A 17,496-nucleotide genomic window follows, 5' to 3' on the forward strand; every position below is an offset into this window, starting at 1 on the left:
CTACTGTTATAAATGACTGTGATTACGGAACTATACAGAGTGGGACACAAACTATCTGAGCTATTTCAAATATTTATTTAACAAAATCTGAAGTACCTACAGAAATAAAACTTATACCATTAGAACGAGAACTTAAAAGAGAAATTTTTGTAGCTAGCCACTAGGCGCGCAACAACTATTGACTTTGCAGTAAAATGACAACTCAAATCTGTAAAGTTAATTGAATTTGCTCATGGAGGATTTTTTGTAACTTTCTCCGAAAACCCTTTTGAACAGTCACAGATTTTGTGGAATAGGATTCGATTATAAAAAAGGATTTATTGAGTAATCGAAGTTTTACTGCCTTGTCCTTGTGCGTAAGTTTCTTTTTTTATATACCGTTAAATATTTTTAAATGTTTGAAACCCCTCAGATCACTTGTGTTTTCCTGTGGATTAACATATTATCTTAACCCAATGATGAGTGATTTTTACATTTGCGAAAAGACAGCTTGGTTAAGTTCTGTTGTCAGAATAAAACTATAAACACAGAAGTACACGACGTTTCAGAGGTTGCCTTTGAATTTGAGGCAGTATAAATTATCTCTTCTTGCTGCAGAGTGAGCGAACGTCTTATGCGCCCATACAAGTCTGTCCGTCAATTGGCGATTATCATCACCATGGATTGTGAAGACAGTAAGCGCCTCTGAAACGTCTGTTAATTTCTACGAGACTACACAGCGAAACCTCCCATATGACAGTCATCTTCTTACTTATCCTGAGGACGGATAATCTCACAGTATACATTGAGATTACATGTCTGCTATTTGGTCTTCAAATAGATAAAGCTTAAGTACAAAGAAAATTAGGATAAAGAAAGCAATGCCCTTACAGAATTCGGTGAGGTTTGAATAATTATTTACTGCAGTTGTATATGAACAATCTTTATTAATATCTACTACTTCAACAAATAATTCTGTCGTTATTTTTCAGTATATATCAAAGTAAAAACAAAGATCTATACACATTTATAATATTAGAAGACTACGCTTGCCGAATTGACACTCAAAATATCACACTACAAAGTTATTCAGTAGAAAGATTCCTTAGCAATTATCAGTTTTGACACATAAGTTTAATTGAAATTTTGTAGTCATTATTTTAGCAGAGAGGGCGGATTTTGTTAAAAGCTGCAATACTTTTAAACACTTTAAAAAATTATAGAATGATGAATACATCCCGACGCCATTTTGTTTTCTGGTCCAGGGGTTCTCAACCCGTGATCCGCCAAACATGTGGCCGTGTGCATGTTTTGAAGGATCCGTAACAACAGAAATTAAATCTGATACTGAAATATTACTGAAGCATAAGGAATTTCAGTATCTCACTGACTTATATTTTTAATGAAAATGGTCGAGTAACACATAAAAATGTTTGCGATCGTAGGCATGGAATAATTTAATAGCATTTATGATAAATTGCTTTGAAGTTTCGATAAATTATCCCCATTTATAATCATGCAACCCACGATTCGATAAATAAGGGCAAATGTGGCCCTACGTTTCGAAAGACTTAAGAACCCCTGCTCTAATGAAATATTTAATTATTGTTATTATATTATAGTATACACCATAAATATTACTTTAGTGGGATATATTAAACTTGTATTTTCGAGACAGAGTTCAGTCACCTAGCAGAACACATGTTAATAAGAATCGTTCATCTCAACTCATTCTACTTAATACATGTAAGAATATTATATTATATGTGATCTGAGGTCTTCACGTCGGTGAAGATGTCGATACTGTTCTTCTGGGTTATGACACGATGTAAACCTTTAGGTGAACGCCAACACTCTCTCCAAGCCTGAAGAAATTGGAATCTACCTGCCAAGTCCATATGGCGTCGCAGCCCAGAACAGTAGCATCGACAATTTTAATATACAAATGTACAAAAAATTAATCTATTTCCCCTGTGGATTTTAATGGTAACAAAACAAGTTGTGAAATTTGGTATGTAGTTTTTCGTGTTTGAATCTTGTGAATCTTCACAGCTTTCGTGATAGACAAAAGCTTAAGGCCTACATTCGAGAGACGTAAAACATGCACTGTTTATAAATATATGCGGACTTTGTATTACTTTGTATTATAATTTGCTACATAAATTGTTTAGTTTATCTTGTACTCAGCCAAGAAAATAGTGTTCAAACAGTAATAGCACACTTTTAATAATATTTCATCTGCATAAAATATATGTTGTATGATTTGAGGTTTTCACGGCGGTGAGTCTGAAGATGGCTGTCTTCTGGGTTGTTGCACCATGTAGTCTGGTAGAAGTTTACCGACGTTTCAGAGGTCCTTGCTCCCTCCGTCATCGCCCCAATGATGGGAGCAGCAAGGAACTCCGAAACGTCAGTAAACTTCTACCAGACTACACGGCAGAAGAACCCAGAAGACAGCCATGTTCAAAATTTATGTTGTGATGATACTCCTTGTAAGCATAACATTTCTTATAATTCTTGTGGTTCTTTTTATGTTTGTATAGAATGTACACACACGTGAAGTTGATAACGCATATCCATCATATTATAAGCATCCAGCACCTTTCATCGCCTTGCAAAACTCTTTAAAAATAAATGTATGTGACAAACAAACCCAAGTTAAGTCAAATCATACAATTAACACAAGCTCCATTTCTAAGTTTTCTTCAAAAATTAGTTTTTGTTTTGCTCCCATGTTTATCCTTTATTACCAGATGAGAATAAATATAATTACTGACAAGTCAGTTAAAAGCTCAATTTAATTTCTTACTTTCTGCTTTGTCAGACGATTTTAACTTCAAAAGCTGCAGTAATCTCTTAATTATAACGTATGCTGTAATTAGACTCCCAGCTGCAAACAGGAATAAAACTGAAATGACATCCAGTAACAAATATTGGTACCAGGTTAAGTAAAGTGCTACAGATCGCATATGCGACGCCCCTCCATGTCTGATGACGTACTCGGTCCAGAATATGGCGGTGTTCAGAGGAGACATAGGACGATCACGAAATGCTCTTGAAAGAGTCACGGCGTTCTGTTTGTAACTGAAACGGTAACGTAAACAGTCAATTAGCGATGAGGTGTTATCTGCGTCATTGATTTCAGTCATGTAACAGTTACACGTTTACAGAAATCCAAAAATCACAACGAATCACGAATCAACAGACAACCAAATATGACGTCAACGATCTAAACCTAGTACCGTAGAAGTAACATACCGCATGCCGCAAAGCTACGAAGTGGGACCGCCGGCTTTAGTATTAAATAATATATTTAATTGTCGTCGTCGTTATTATTATTATTATTATAACAAACTGGAACGTATTCAGCAGACGTTTGCAGCCCTTTGCTACTATCGTTTCCTTCCCCAAGTGCATTACAGCTATGCTGATGCGTTAGAGCATTTAAAACTCCATACCCTGCGTAAGAGAAGGCATTGCAGTGATGCACTATTCCTTGCACAGGTTTACCGCGGTTTTAAATGCTGTCCTTCCCTTCTGGAAGCTGTCGGTCTCCGCATCCCTGCTCGGAATCTGAGAGATTTTTCTATGTTCAGTTTTAGCCCCTTGTTCAAAAACAGTCCTTCTGCTAGATGCGCATCAGCTGCTAATGTTGTCTGCAGGGATTTGGACATATTCGAGACGAAAATTGTCACACTTAATCATATTCTATAATAGCATAATTTACTTAATTGATTCATGTTATTTTACAAATATCCTAATGTAGTTAGTAGTAATTTTTTGTGTACTTTCCGTATCAATGTATTTTATATATTGCTTGTTTACCTTTTATGTTTTACTGTGTTTGTGAGTTTATCTCTGTGCTGTATCTGTAATTGGCCACCAGGCTGTTGATACAGCACACAAATAATAAAGAATTGAATTGAATTATCCCATCTATCCGCCACTATAGGGTTTGTACTTCCATGTACCCGAGACAGACCTTGTCCCTAAGGTACATAGGGCAGCAGTTATTTCCAGGATACATTTTGTTTTTAATACATATTACATGTATTATATAATTTTATTGTTAGAGATGACTATATATTTTACAACAGCGTCTTTCGAATGATGTATGACGATCCTAAAATGGCAGTTTTCTGCAGTTCTCTGATGTCGTGTTCGCCCTGGATGTTGGCCACATATTTTCTGAGTGACTTGGAGACAGTCTCAATTGGCTTAGAACAAGATTTCGTCATGGTCTGTTGTGAACTCAGTTAAGTATCTTCAGGTTCCATGAAAGATTGTGTGTTTTACCTACGGACAAACTAGCGTTCATAACAGCCCGCAATATATCTTTGCCACAAATCAGTACATTGTGGGTGAAATCCGAAGTTTACTAAATGATAAAGCAGATGGTATGACGGATACTGTCACTTGTTAGAACTAGACCCTAATACCTGGGGTTGTTGAGAACTTCCTTTAGGGCTCTCAACACCTTCTCCTTCGTAATAGTCGAATAATCCAACTTGATGGCGACACCTTCCTCCTCATAGTTTCTCACGTTATGAAACTGGTCACCGAATAGCGGGATCGCGACCATCGGAACCCCATTAAACACCGCTTCCATAGTGCCCATGAGCCCGCCGTGGGTGATAAACACTTTGACGTTGGGATGGCCTGCAAAGCGAAACTGGCTACAGCGAAACGCAGTCTCTCAATTCAAATGTGACTAAAATGCTGCGTCCAAAAAATTTACTTTTTTAAAATTATTTTTCATTTTACTACCCTGACGTAACAATCGATTTCATTTAGGCTACTCAAAACATGACTGGAAAGGTGTAGTGTTTGGAGTACACAAAAGTTCCAAATGTGTTATTTACGCTACACTATGTATTGCTATTTATCAAAATGCATATAAGAATATCAATTAATATTTAAGGCCAACATTCCAATTGCTATTACCACTCTTTTCAAGAATTTTCATTTGTGTCGTCTTAATGTGTCAAATTGGTATATTTACAGACTGAGGCACACATGTCGTCGTAATTGATTTTTTATTATTTAGAGCAGCGTTTATCAAACTGTGGTACGCGTACCGCTGGTGGTACGCGAGCCAATGTTGAGTAGTACGCGAACTAAGTAAGAAAATTAAAAGTTAATATTCACATAAATAAGTTTTCTCTAAACGCATTTGGTTAGTGGTACATTTCATGTGTCAAATTAAAATTAGTGGTACGCCAACGAAAAAGGTTGAGAACCCCTGATTTAGAGAAAACTAAAACCTTCCAAATCTTACTAAAGAAAGAGAAATATTTAAATTGTGTTTAACATAAATCTAAATTGTGAATCATTGCACGCCAGTTAACAAAATAAATTTACCTCACTCGAACGGGCGACAGTATTTGTCAAGTTTTTTTAAAATCTGCATAATCTACACGCATAATGCATTTGAGAAAATTACAATGTGGTCACGTTTTTATAAACAATTCAGTAATCAATTGATATTTCAGAGATCATTAGTCCATTACGTATCGGCCACTTATAAAACGAGAGCTCAACAATGTTTCTCACTGGTATGTACTAATATCTAAGAAGTAAACAATGATGGCGGTCTAATGATTCATTTAGTTTACTCACCAAGAACATCTGCTTGTGGCAGCCATTTTGCGATCTTTATGTTCTTGAGGTGTTCTGGCAGTGCCTCTCCCTCCCACTTCCAGAGGATTCGCTGTGGCAGAACCGAAAACGCCTGCAGAAATGCATCAATTTTCTGCTGGCTGAAAGTATCCGCGCGGACAGTAGAACCGAGACTGAAGAAAATAGCTCCATGCTCAGATTCGTTCAGATACTTGTCGATATCCTAGCGGAATATATTGTAGTCCGTTTCACAATGCATAAAATTCTGTATTTTTACCTGTGTGTAATCTTAAGACCCTGGATACATTTTTCAAGAGAAAAGTTAACTGTCGCCTTCTTTCCATCACTGCATGTTTGTTAGCTGGAAATTGTTTGAGATCAGCTTAATACGTCCCTAATTTCTGTAACAATGCTAATAAATTATTGTTTTTTTGTAATAAATAATATTATGGGCTCTGTATTTTAAGAGCTGTATGATTTTTATAAATTTAAAATAGCTTAACAATAACATTATGGAATATACTACAACTGCTCAGAATTAGGATCAAATGCCAGTCCGAAATTAACAAAACATTGTCTGATCGCAGATCCCGTCGGCTACTAGCGCGCCGTTATGCGTCCAACCTCATATACACACGAGTTTTCCAAATGGATTATCTTCGAGTCTGAAGTCACAATGGACTGTACATTCGTCTATATGTACGAGGAGAGAATCTTTGTGGACTTCTATAATAACTACAAAATCTGATGGAATCACCTTACCTCAGATTTCTTCTTGGCTTCTGGAGCACGAAGCACGCACACACATCAACTCAATGAACGCTCAGACTATCCGAAAGAAGTGTAGTCATACATTCGGTAGCTCAAAAATCTTGTAATTGTTCCACCCACCACAAACTTTTGTCACAAAAAAGTATATAAAAACAAAACACAACTAACTAGCTGGCACCTAAAGGTTCATCACCGAACTAACCAAAGCCCTCTACCGGTCCCTGTACCGGATCAACAAAATCCAGTCTCCTTCAACGCCTATCTCCCATAGATCCCGCCTGAGATTATCCTCCCATCTACGTCTAGATCTCCCCAGCGGTCTCTTGCCTTCAGGTTTCCCAACCAATACCCGGTGCACACCTCTTGTCCCATCCATGCCCGCTACATGCCCTGTCCATCTCATTCTTCTCGACTTAATCACCCTGACAATACTTGGGGAGGAGTACAAATTTTTAATTTAGTCATTATGCAGTTTTCTCCACGCCCCATCGTCTTCCCTCTTAGGCCCAAATATCCTCCTCAACACCCTAATCTCAAATAATTGCCATTTATGTTCCTCCTCTGAGTGAGAGACCATGTTTCGGACCCATACAAAACAACAGGCAAAATTATTTCTTTGTATACTTTAATTTTCAGGTTCATAGAAATCAGACGGGAAGACACAATATTTTGAACAGAGAAGTGGCAAGCATTTGCGGAATTTAGTCTCCTCCTAACTTCCTCCTGAATATCATATCGATATGTTATTGTTCCCAAATAATTTTAACTTTGTGACACGTTAAATTAAACAATCGATGACGATCCATTTTCAGTGTATGATAGGAATTCTGATTACGAAAGATAATACATTTCCTTTTCCTAACTATTAACTCCGAATATAACAATTCGCGTCAGACCTGAAACCTTGCAGTGGCACATCAGTTGCGGAACACTAGCATAGACGCATATTTGCTGACCACTCTTTTACTGCAAGAATGCCTCGTATTGTATTAGCATGCAGTTTGATCATTATTTTAATGAATTCGCAGAATATGCATTCGGATTTTGTTGGACGTCATCACAAGTTTTCAGTGACACAGAAACAAATATTTAATGCCGTCAGTTTTCGGCCGACTTGCACGAACCCCTGAAGCGTCCTTGACTTTATGAAGGGTAAATTGTTTTAGTTGTTCTACCGTGTTGAATCAATTGACACTGAACGTATAATAATAAACTATGGTAAATTATGAATATTGATGACAAAAGAATATAAGATAAAACCGCAGTGGTTATTGATAATTTTCTTTAGATACTGAGGAATGTCCGAAAATTCATCAATAAAGGAAAGGGGACAACAGCAGAGATTCAAACCTCGTACCTTTATAATCTAAGGCCTTTGGGTTAACCTTCTCAGCAGGTTTACGGTTTTAGTATTTTTCTTTTTTTACTCTTCATGTATTTCTAACGACACTGCATGAACTATTAGCACCAGTTAATTACATCGTGAAATAAATGATTATGTGCAGTGAACTGTAAGAGATCTGGGAGGAAGGTAGTAGATTATCTGAAGGTATTAACAAGGAAGAAGATTATGGGGAGTTGTGCATCCAGTACCCGGGGAGGCTCGAATCCGTTGGCGTCTTTGATGTTTTTCTCACTTACCTCAGGGAGTTTCTTCGGCACCTCCACGTGAAGTCCGCCAACCTCAATGACAGCGGGTACGTTTGGAACAGGTTGGTTCAATGTGAAGTGCCTGTTAACCAGAACTAAACTCGTGTTTCGTACAATATCCGCCAGAGGAGGCAATGTCTCTCCAAAGTATTTCCTTGCTATCATCTGGGAAGGCATGTCAAACCAGTAATGATATTCCCATTGTAATATCTTCATATATACCGTGTTTACCAGCCTCTCTAAGAAAGACATTCTATCAGAATGTCCTAGGAAAATGTTTCCAATGTACGCAGGGTTATCGGGATTTGCAAATCTTTCATATCCCCAGGGTAGCAATGGCGTTGTAACGATGGATATAAATGGAACTTTAAATTTGTATGCAAATCCGACGTAGCAATCCGTATTGAAGAGTTCTGTGATAACCAGATCAAACTTTTCTTTAGAATTCATAAGTTTTTGAACTGGAGGATGAGATAATGTCTTCTCACATCCGGTGACACCAAGTTCTGACACGATTTTCACTGTGGTGTAAACCCATCCTGTTGCTATGTCATCCAGAGGCACAGTGCTGACGAAACTCGGCATGGACCCAATGAGGCTGATGTCTGTGTAATTTGCTACCTGAGTTTTCTGAGGGAAATGACTTATCACAGTTACTTCATGACCTCTGGCTGCTAAACCTTTCATCAGAACCTCGGACATCATGAAGTGGCTTTTAGCGACGTGAGGAAAAATTCCCAAAATCCGGGCGCCCGAAGAATATCCCAGAAGGCATTGCAGCAGGATGCAGGCGAAGATGTTTCCCATGGAGTAGCCGAATACTTGCGCAAATAGACGAAAAACACAATTAGACTATGCTCGGGATGTAGACCACTGATTAGATTGTTTATCGACGCTTTATCAAGTGAATGACCTCAAATAATAGTATGCTACGTGTCTAAACACGGTTTTAACCACTGCACACAAAGATAGGTTAGCTTTTATGTGATGTAAATTATTTACGTCTACATCACGTCTGAAGACTCCATTAGAGTTTTGAGGGATTTATCCTGTTATTTGTTGACAGTCCGTCTACACGACAATTTTTATTATAGTTTAATGTTTATTAAGATTCACTAAATGTTTCGACCGTAACTGGTCACCTTCAGGTGGGTTTATTTAATTGTTCGAAACTAAAAGATATAAATGCTGAATTGTACACATATTTTCTCTTGTTGACTTTACCACATACTGAACTGTGTCTTAAGTACCTTACCTGTTTAAGTAGAGTGGACTGTGACCGGAAGAAAGCTGTAGTTGAACTGAAGGGTTTGGTTGATGATGTGGGGTAGATCTGGGTAAGTGGGGGAGGGATGTAGTGGGGAGGACACTCAAAAGGGGGCACTCTGATTCTGGATTCCGGCAAGGAGACACGCAGACTGATTCTTGTCCTACGATCGACGGAGAGTGACTGTTAACTGCAGAAATAAACTACTGTGTTAGTCGTCTGAACGAATTGTTTTTGTTTCTACACTGCAACGACGGGACTTTTTACCGGAAACCACTGTCCAAACCTCCTCGCTGGCGTTCAATTTATACTCCTCCACGCAATATCCCCAGACCACAAGCCTCATGTCCACCTGAGCTAGGCTCCCCCGAACTAACTCATAAATTCCATCGTCACCAAAGGCTACAACCGAAACGGATGGTTGCAGCAGAGTTGACGCAAAAACGTGAGCACGAAAAATCGAGGAACTTCCAAACAGTCATCCGAAGAAGTCGGTGAGTGAACCCAGCAGCACTCACAAGGAGTTAAAGTGAGCGCGAACAGAGAGGTCTACCGAACCAAGGACACCGAGCTCCGGGTCTACGACTGATTAACAGATACAAACAAAAAACAGGCCAGTCAGTACAACCAGAACGACAGGGAGGCAACTGAGGAGCAAAATACTTGTGTGTGAGGTTGCAGACGTACGTATAGACGGAAATTAAGATTTTGATTTACAGTGCGGAAAACCTTTGTACGAGAGTGAAATTTATGGGACAGATGAATTTCCGGGTCAGCAGGTATCGACAGGCGCAGATATTCTAAACCAAAAGTCAACCGTTTCATTGGCCGGGGGAGCGCAGGCTGTAGGGAACTTACTAGACATAATTTGGAACTCTTTGCAAGAAGGCAGAAAGGAGGGTATGAGAATCAGGATAGAGGCGGAGAAAAAGAATGGACATTTTAGGCAGGACAGAAACAGAATACAGGTTGTGTCAAAAGTATGTTTACAAACTTATATGCGTGTTCCAAGTTCAAAAATAACAAAACATTTCCTTTGAGCATTGGGTCGAAAATGTTTCATTTTCGAAATAATAGCCAAAAATAAGTTTCAATGAATGGCTTTACGTCAAAGATAATCCAGCTTCCAGCAAATATTTTCAATTAACGTTTGGGCAGGAATTGTTGGCGACATGCTCATTGGTCCACACATGCTTCCATCGCGTCTAAGAGGACCTTCATATCGGCGATTCTTAAGAAGACACTTGCCACGTCTCCTTGAAACTGTACCACTGAATACAAAAAGACAAATGTGGTTTATGAACGTCAGAGCCCCAGCACATGTCTCCCATTGCGTCAGATATCATCTCAATAAACAGTACCCTCAGCGATGGATTGGACGCAGTGGCCCAGTAGCATGGCCACCGAGGTCACCGGACCTGACTCCATTGGACTTTTATCTGTGGATCCCTTGAAGTTCGTCGTTTATGCAATACCCATAAACAATGATGACGACCTATGGAAACGTGTGCAGAATGCATGCCAAATGATTCGAGAAAACCCTGGTGTGTACGAACGAATTCGTCAGTCTTGTGTACGTCGTGCTCGTGCATGTGTGGAGAATGGAGGATCAACCCTTGAGCAACTGTTATAAAGAAACATCCCTGTCACTTATACTTGGCAATAAAGGCATAAGTTGAAAATTATTTTTGGTTATTATTTCGAAAATGAAACATTTGCGACCCCAAGGTCATAGGAACATTTTTTCTTATTTTTGATCCTGGAACACGCACACGAAGTTTGTACACATACCTTTGACTCATTCTGTAGATAAGCTTCGATCTGGTATGTTGTGTAACTTTGAACTACTGTTAAAGCAAAGTGTGAGATAGATAAGCTGAATCAGGCTATTGTAAAGCGTAATCGATCAGAGATAAACAAACTGTCTAGCGAAGCATCAAGTCTCAGAGAGGGCACCCAACATGAAATTAAACTTGCAGACGAGAATCTTAAGAAAATGACTGCGAGTGTGAATAATCAGACGCGAGAGAATATTGCGGAAGCCAAGCGAAATAATGAACAGATGAACAGGGGAAAATTTGAGCATAGGCGAGAATCACTTTTCGGTAGGAAATGCAAAATTTTAGACAGGACCCGTTCGAAGCAATGAGGATGAGACCAATATAAGTGGACTTTGGGGTCGATTAGAGACTGCATAGAAGGATAGTCAGTCCAAGATAGGAGAAGTAACGTCTTGATTAGTAATATTGGAGGAGAAATTATCAGCTGCTTGTAGACATTTAGACCAGCCGTCTAACAGTGATAGAGACGGGCCCGCTAGTGACAATTCGGGTGGTTGTGTAGAACCAGGAGCCTCAGCCCAATCAGTAACGTCTGGCTGCCGTCATGAACCCAAACATCAGGAGAGTGAATGTGATGTTGGAATAAGTACCAGTCCACCACTGTTCTCGAGTGTACATGTTGATTGTAGTAGCGTCAACACGGCTATTGTGCGCCGTAGTGTCATACCCACTTACAGAGACCCTTCTAAACAGAACATCGTGCAGTATTTGAGTGAGCTAGACGAATATTTCCGTTTGAGAGCAATGTCAGATTCAGTTAGACTGCCGATTACTCTTTAAGCAGTAACGGATGGTTATGCAAAGCAGTGGTGAACAGAAATTTACAAAGATTTGTTGAGTTATGAGCAGTTTAAAGTCGCCATAACCAAATTACTGTGGAATCAGCAGAAACAAGCGACCGCTCGTTGTCCACTTTACCAGGACAAATTTGAACCGAGACGTTGCCAGTCGGAACGACAGAACGCCGGAAAACTCAAACAGGTAGTGATAATGAAGCGACACACGTAATATATAGAAAATTCTGCCCCAGTTTTAGTTTGGATTCCAAGTAGTCAAAATTTTGGCAGGAAAGAGTCGGAAGAAACCCAAATAATGGAAATTTGTAAATCTGAAATTGACGACAACCTTAAGACAGATATTACTGTTTACTTCATAAATGGAGGAAACCTAAGGGGATGTCCTCATGTGAGATTAATATTGCAGGAAGGGAAATCTCTGTGTTGTCAGATGAGTTGTACGACGCCTTTATATTATGTGGTACGAGGGTACCGGAGATACCAGTTGTAAATGGTGTACTTACAACAGCTTGGGTATCGAAAACTAATAAAATTCGCAAGCAGGCCCTAATCGACTTCAAGGTCGATGGTGTTCCGTATGAGTACACTTTCATGATATCGACTCAGCTAATGGCGGAGCCTATATTAGGAGTAAGTTTCCGTAACGATTACGAAGTCATTAGATTTTAAACAGAGAAGCTTTTCAGTGAAAATCGATAGTATGGATGGCCATCACCAGTTCTTTTACGACTCCACGGCGAGGGAAGGAACAGAAGACGACCTAGTATCGAACCCCAAATCTCAGTCTAATTATTCGATATTGCCTGACACAATGGAACTAAATAGAACGTTGCCATTCACTAGTGTCCAACGCGCTAGTGTATTTCAACCTAAATTAACTGAATATCGCGTGGTTCCAACAGAAGATAATATTAAAATGAATAAGGATATTGGGAGAGGATTTCCGCACTCGGGGTTGATGACCCTCAGGGATTTGTATAGGGAGTGTGACGTTAGTGATCCGGGAGGACGGATTTTGTGGTCATGCGAGGAGCATTGACCGGAATTTAGTAGTGAGCCACCTGCTAACTTGCTAGGAATCGAACTCAGAACTGAAGACAGAAATGGGAGATACTAGGGCGATTTCAGACCGACACAGAGGTCGACGAAGCTACTTTTTTGAATTTAAAACAGAAACATGAGTTGTTCGAGACACTCCTATGGTACCGAAAATATTTTACGACGAAGCCGGGTAAATGTAGGCTTATGGAATACGAATTTAAAATCGCTTACGATATCACAATCGTCTGTCATTCAGGGCCAATCCCCTTTGTTGTGAGAACTTAGGTTCGAAACCAAATTGAGCAGTGGTTAATGGACGACGTCATAGAAACAAGTGATTCTAGTTATCTGAAACCTCTGACCATTGATATGCGAGAAACAAAGCCACCGAGGGTCTGTATAGATTCCCGCAGGATTAACCAGATTACCAGGCCGGACAGACCACGAGTCCAGGAATCACTCCAGCGATCCCATGGAACGCAGTTCATTACCAGAATTGATTTATTCTCGGTGTTCCTTCGGATAGAACTAAAACCCGAATCTAGAAAATACACAGCATTCCTATTTGATTTCCAAGTGTATCAATTTAAACGAACTCCATGCGGCTTTCGCAATTCGTTATCTGCCTTCATCAGGGTGCTCCAATTTGCTCTTGGGACCAGATTCCTATGGGTACACCGTGAGTTATGTCAATGATTTACTGGGTTTTTTCTCAATCCTTTGAACTTCATCTTCAACACGTGAGGTTAAAATAAATTATTTGGCGTTGGCTAAGTTTCAGGTAGTTTCAGATGTAATTGCTGGCGTGACGATGGACTGTGGATGATTTCGAGAATTATTCCACCCTCCGCGTATGACTTATGAAGCCCGGACGGCAGGGAAAGAAGGATTTTCAACAAAAATGCTCTGAAACCTTACTTACAGGAATGGACAGGCGAAAGAATGACAACGCAGCTTAGACACGCTCAGTTCTAAGAGAGAACATAAAATGTGACCACAGGTTGCACAGTTAAACCGATGCGAAACTGTTTATTTGTTTTTGACGGCAATTATTCATTTTGGTATTCTCTTTTTTGTGTGTCAATGTCGCTGATTAGCGTAATCGAAAGTAATATGCCATCACAAAGACGGGGCCAAACTTACAAACACTCAAGCAATGTATACAAAATTCTTGTATGAGAGGGAGAATTAATGGGACTGGTGTAGTTTTAAGAACAAACCGTTGTTACGTTGGGAATCTTGAGAGCAGGGAGGAGTTTAGGCACACAGCTAATTAAGTAGGGAGGTGTGTATATATACGACAAATATCAGAAATGGAAATTATGAAATGATGCAATCTATACAGAGTAAGTCAAAAGTAGCTGCACACCTTTGGAGAACTGTAACCGTGTTACCTGCAGCCAAATTGTGCTGATATCAGCAGATATCTGTAGGGCATAACATCAAGTTTTGTTTGTTTGTTATAGTTCTTCACATTGCCGCTGAGAGCGCTTGTGAATTGTGTAAAACAAAATGGATACTTATAGTGGCGAGGAAACAGCACAATGTGTGTTCTGGTTCGAACAAACGAATCGTCTTCCGTAATTCTCTATTATCGTTGGGTGAGGGTGGGTGGTAAACGTGATCCTTAATGTATCGCCGCATGAAAAAATCTGCTGGTGTGAGATCCGGTGAACGAGGTGGCCAAGCGATTGGACCTACACGTCTAATCCACCGACCTGGGAAGTGGAGATACAAACATGCTCTGACATCTGTATGGAAATGAGGAGATGCACCATCTTGCTGAAATTGAGTTGCACTCTTCGTTTGTTCGAACCAGAACACACATTGTGCTCTTTCCTCGCCACTATAAGTCTCCATTTTGTTTTCCACAATTCACAAGCGCTCTCAGCGGCAATGTGAAGAATTATAACAAACAAATGAAACTTGAGTTTATGCCCTACAGATATCTGCTGATATCAGCACATTTTGGCCGCAGGTAACACGGTTACAGTTCTCTAAAGGTGTGCAGCTACTTTTGACTTACTCTGTATAATTCCCTGTGCCACTCTAAAAAGCTGAAGTAAATGTGAAGTCTATAATTATGGGAAATGGCGGTGAAATGATAAGCTAAAGTGCGTGTAGAAGTGATCAGCGAATGACGAGTTTATCAACCATAGTGATGACGTGCTGTGTGATGTGATAACATAACCACCAAGTGTGACTGAAAACCTATGGCGCTTTAAGCCTGATTCGGAATTGAACTGTGTGTTTTGCTAATCTGTTAACTGTTGAAAGACTGTTTCAGTTGTGGAAATTAATAACAATTAATAAATGGATAAGAGATTCAAAGTGATTACTGATATATACTTGTAGATGGTAATAGGCATATGTAAATAGTAGGCATAGGCAATACGTAATTTAAAAATGACTTGCTGCAGCAAAGACAACAATAAGTTGATGTAAGAATTTAATTTGTTTGCAATTAATTATTTAATGTGTAGATCGATTGAAGATAATGACTGATGTGACAATTAACCAAAGTTATTAATTTGGATAAATTGTGAAGGGTAATTTGACAATTCGTTTAAATAATTGAGAGGTAATTTTTACTAAGAATTAGGGGAAGGTAGGCTAGTTTACCTTTTTCGTTTTGATGTTATGTGAACTTCGTGTGTTGTTAAATTTTGGTAATTCCAAGAGCGATGTATACAATCTGTACTATTTAAGGTTGTGGGACTTGTCATAGATGTAACATGTGATAACATATATATTTGATGTGTGATTGTGACAGTAGACGGTAGTTACTGCGATGCCACTGGACAGGTAAGGCGATTTCGGCCAGTTTTTGCCTTGCTAACCTGTCCAAAACACCTTAGGGGGGGAGATGTGGCACCGCGTTTCTGGGTTTGAGCCCCGGCGATCTGCTAAGGTGTGAAGGTAAAATGTATGGTTTGTACGGGACTAACTGTTTGAGTCAGTCTTCATCTGGAGTACTGGGGCCAAAGGCTACAACCGATTCGGGCAACTCCTCTAAAGGAGAAAGGGAAGTTTGCTATACCAATGAACCCCTTCAGTTCAACTACAGCTAACTACGTCGTCTACATTACTGAAATAGATAAACTGCTTAAGACAGAGTCACCAATAGAAAATACGTATACAGTTTGGTATTCATCTCTGTTGGTTTCAAGCAATTAAAAAGAACCACCTGAAGATGATTAATTACGATCGAAACATGTAGTGGATCTTAATAAACTTTGAAACTATTGGCTGTGTAGACGGATTGTCGACCTAACAATAGATTAGAGTTAGTACTTGATATTAATAGGCATCTAAATTTCTAGATAATTGGTCTTTTTGAAAGTTGAACAGAATGGTTCGCATTACGTATGATTGTCCCGGAAATTGAAATACTCTAGATTTCGGTGACACTTGTCCACAATACACGAGTGTATAATAAACAAATAAAACAATGATTTAATCTCTTTGGTTTTAGTTGATTATTGATCCCATTTTTTAAGAGAATATTCAAAATTCCCTCTGATATATTTCACATGTCACGTCAACTTTTAAAAAGTGACTTTAGGGATTTCTTAGACCCGTATAGTAAAAATGTCTATAGAAAAACATGTGGTGCCTGTTTTATCCTTTATTAAATAATGATGTTACGTACCGCTTTGAGTTTTCTTCACCGAAGAGCACGAGATTCAAGTAGGCTCAACTAGCCACTCCAGTTCCTTCAGCTGACTGAAGAAAAATAGGAGTGACTTGCAATTCGAATCGTATCAGTAAACATTACAAATATATTGACACATATAGCGCCATCTTTTAACCAACTGCTTGTACTTCGAGATGAGTTGAATAATTTATGAGTAAACATTCCATTATAATACGAGGACGTCTGTCTGTGGCTTTAGGTTATGCCACCTCGTGTCTAATCAGTTTTACTGACACCATGATGTAGTACCCCTGAAGAGAAAATACTTAGCATCTTGGGGTCAACTTTCGTTGGCTTTGAACTGTTAGATAGTTGGTAGTACTGCTTAGACAAATGACCAGCGTCGCAAGGCCTCTACCTGTACACAGGACAGCACAAACATCCATGGCTTGAGTGTCATTCGAACCCACGGTCCCAGTGACCAAGCGGCACAAGACCCACGCCTCAGACCGCGCGGCCACTGTGACGAAGAGAAAATATCTCGAACTTATTATCTTTAATTTTTTCTATTTTACGCCTAATAGACATGGTAATGTTTTTATGGAGAAAGGTCATAGACAATTTTATTATATTAATATATTTTGGTCGGGTGCTTAAGGTACATTACGTCAGTTTTTGTGGAGGTAGTGCCCCATATTTTGACCTACGGGAATGATTTGCGTTGTTGTTGGTCTTCCGGGTTGAAATACCTTAACATCACCATAATTGTGTAAAGAAACATATCATACATATTTTCAGATCTTCTTTATCATGTAACTTTGATAATATAATTTTAAGTAAATGATGTCATCCATTGTTTTCTTCAGAAATACAGATTTATCACAAGAGGTCCTT

General features: G+C 39.2%; 2 protein-coding genes across 5 annotated transcripts in view; one reads left to right on the top strand and one right to left on the bottom strand.

Annotated features, from left to right (window-relative positions):
- LOC110840273 (activating signal cointegrator 1 complex subunit 3) overlaps positions 1–17,496 on the top strand; it is a 143,157-nt gene that overhangs the window by 31,670 nt on the left and 93,991 nt on the right. The gene's annotated exons all lie outside the window — the stretch shown is intronic.
- On the bottom strand, positions 907–16,756 carry LOC110840275 (UDP-glucosyltransferase 2-like). Of its 4 annotated transcripts, XM_087357931.1 has the most exons (6): positions 16,618–16,698; positions 9,275–9,476; positions 8,011–8,840; positions 5,599–5,821; positions 4,419–4,638; positions 907–3,063 (listed from the first exon to the last, which is right to left on the bottom strand). In XM_087357931.1, exons 3-6 carry the CDS (start codon positions 8,824–8,826, stop codon positions 2,772–2,774), a joined length of 1,551 nt encoding a protein of 516 aa, XP_087214057.1. In that variant the 5' UTR covers positions 8,827–8,840; positions 9,275–9,476; positions 16,618–16,698; the 3' UTR covers positions 907–2,771. The 4 variants fall into 4 exon arrangements, with proteins under 4 accessions (XP_087214057.1, XP_021940883.2, XP_021940882.2 ...); XM_022085191.2 differs by lacking the exon at positions 9,275–9,476 and having other exon boundaries at positions 16,618–16,756; XM_022085190.2 differs by lacking the exon at positions 16,618–16,698 and having other exon boundaries at positions 9,275–10,535.

Source organism: Zootermopsis nevadensis, unplaced genomic scaffold, assembly GCF_977971745.1.
Source record: "Zootermopsis nevadensis isolate Lab colony 2312 unplaced genomic scaffold, Znev_1.0 Znev_ptg000029l, whole genome shotgun sequence".
Taxonomy (NCBI): Eukaryota; Metazoa; Arthropoda; class Insecta; order Blattodea; family Termopsidae; genus Zootermopsis; species Zootermopsis nevadensis.

Coding starts and splice junctions, on each gene's coding strand:
- LOC110840275 (XM_022085191.2), bottom strand. CDS start 8,826: ATGGGAAACATCTTCGCCTGCATCCTGCTGCAATGCCTTCTGGGATAT. Junction 5,822..8,010: donor TGCCGAAGAAACTCCCTGAG/GTAAGTGAGAAA, acceptor ATATTCCGCTAG/GATATCGACAAGTATCTGAA. Junction 3,064..4,418: donor GAAGTTCTCAACAACCCCAG/GTATTAGGGTCT, acceptor TTACCGTTTCAG/TTACAAACAGAACGCCGTGA.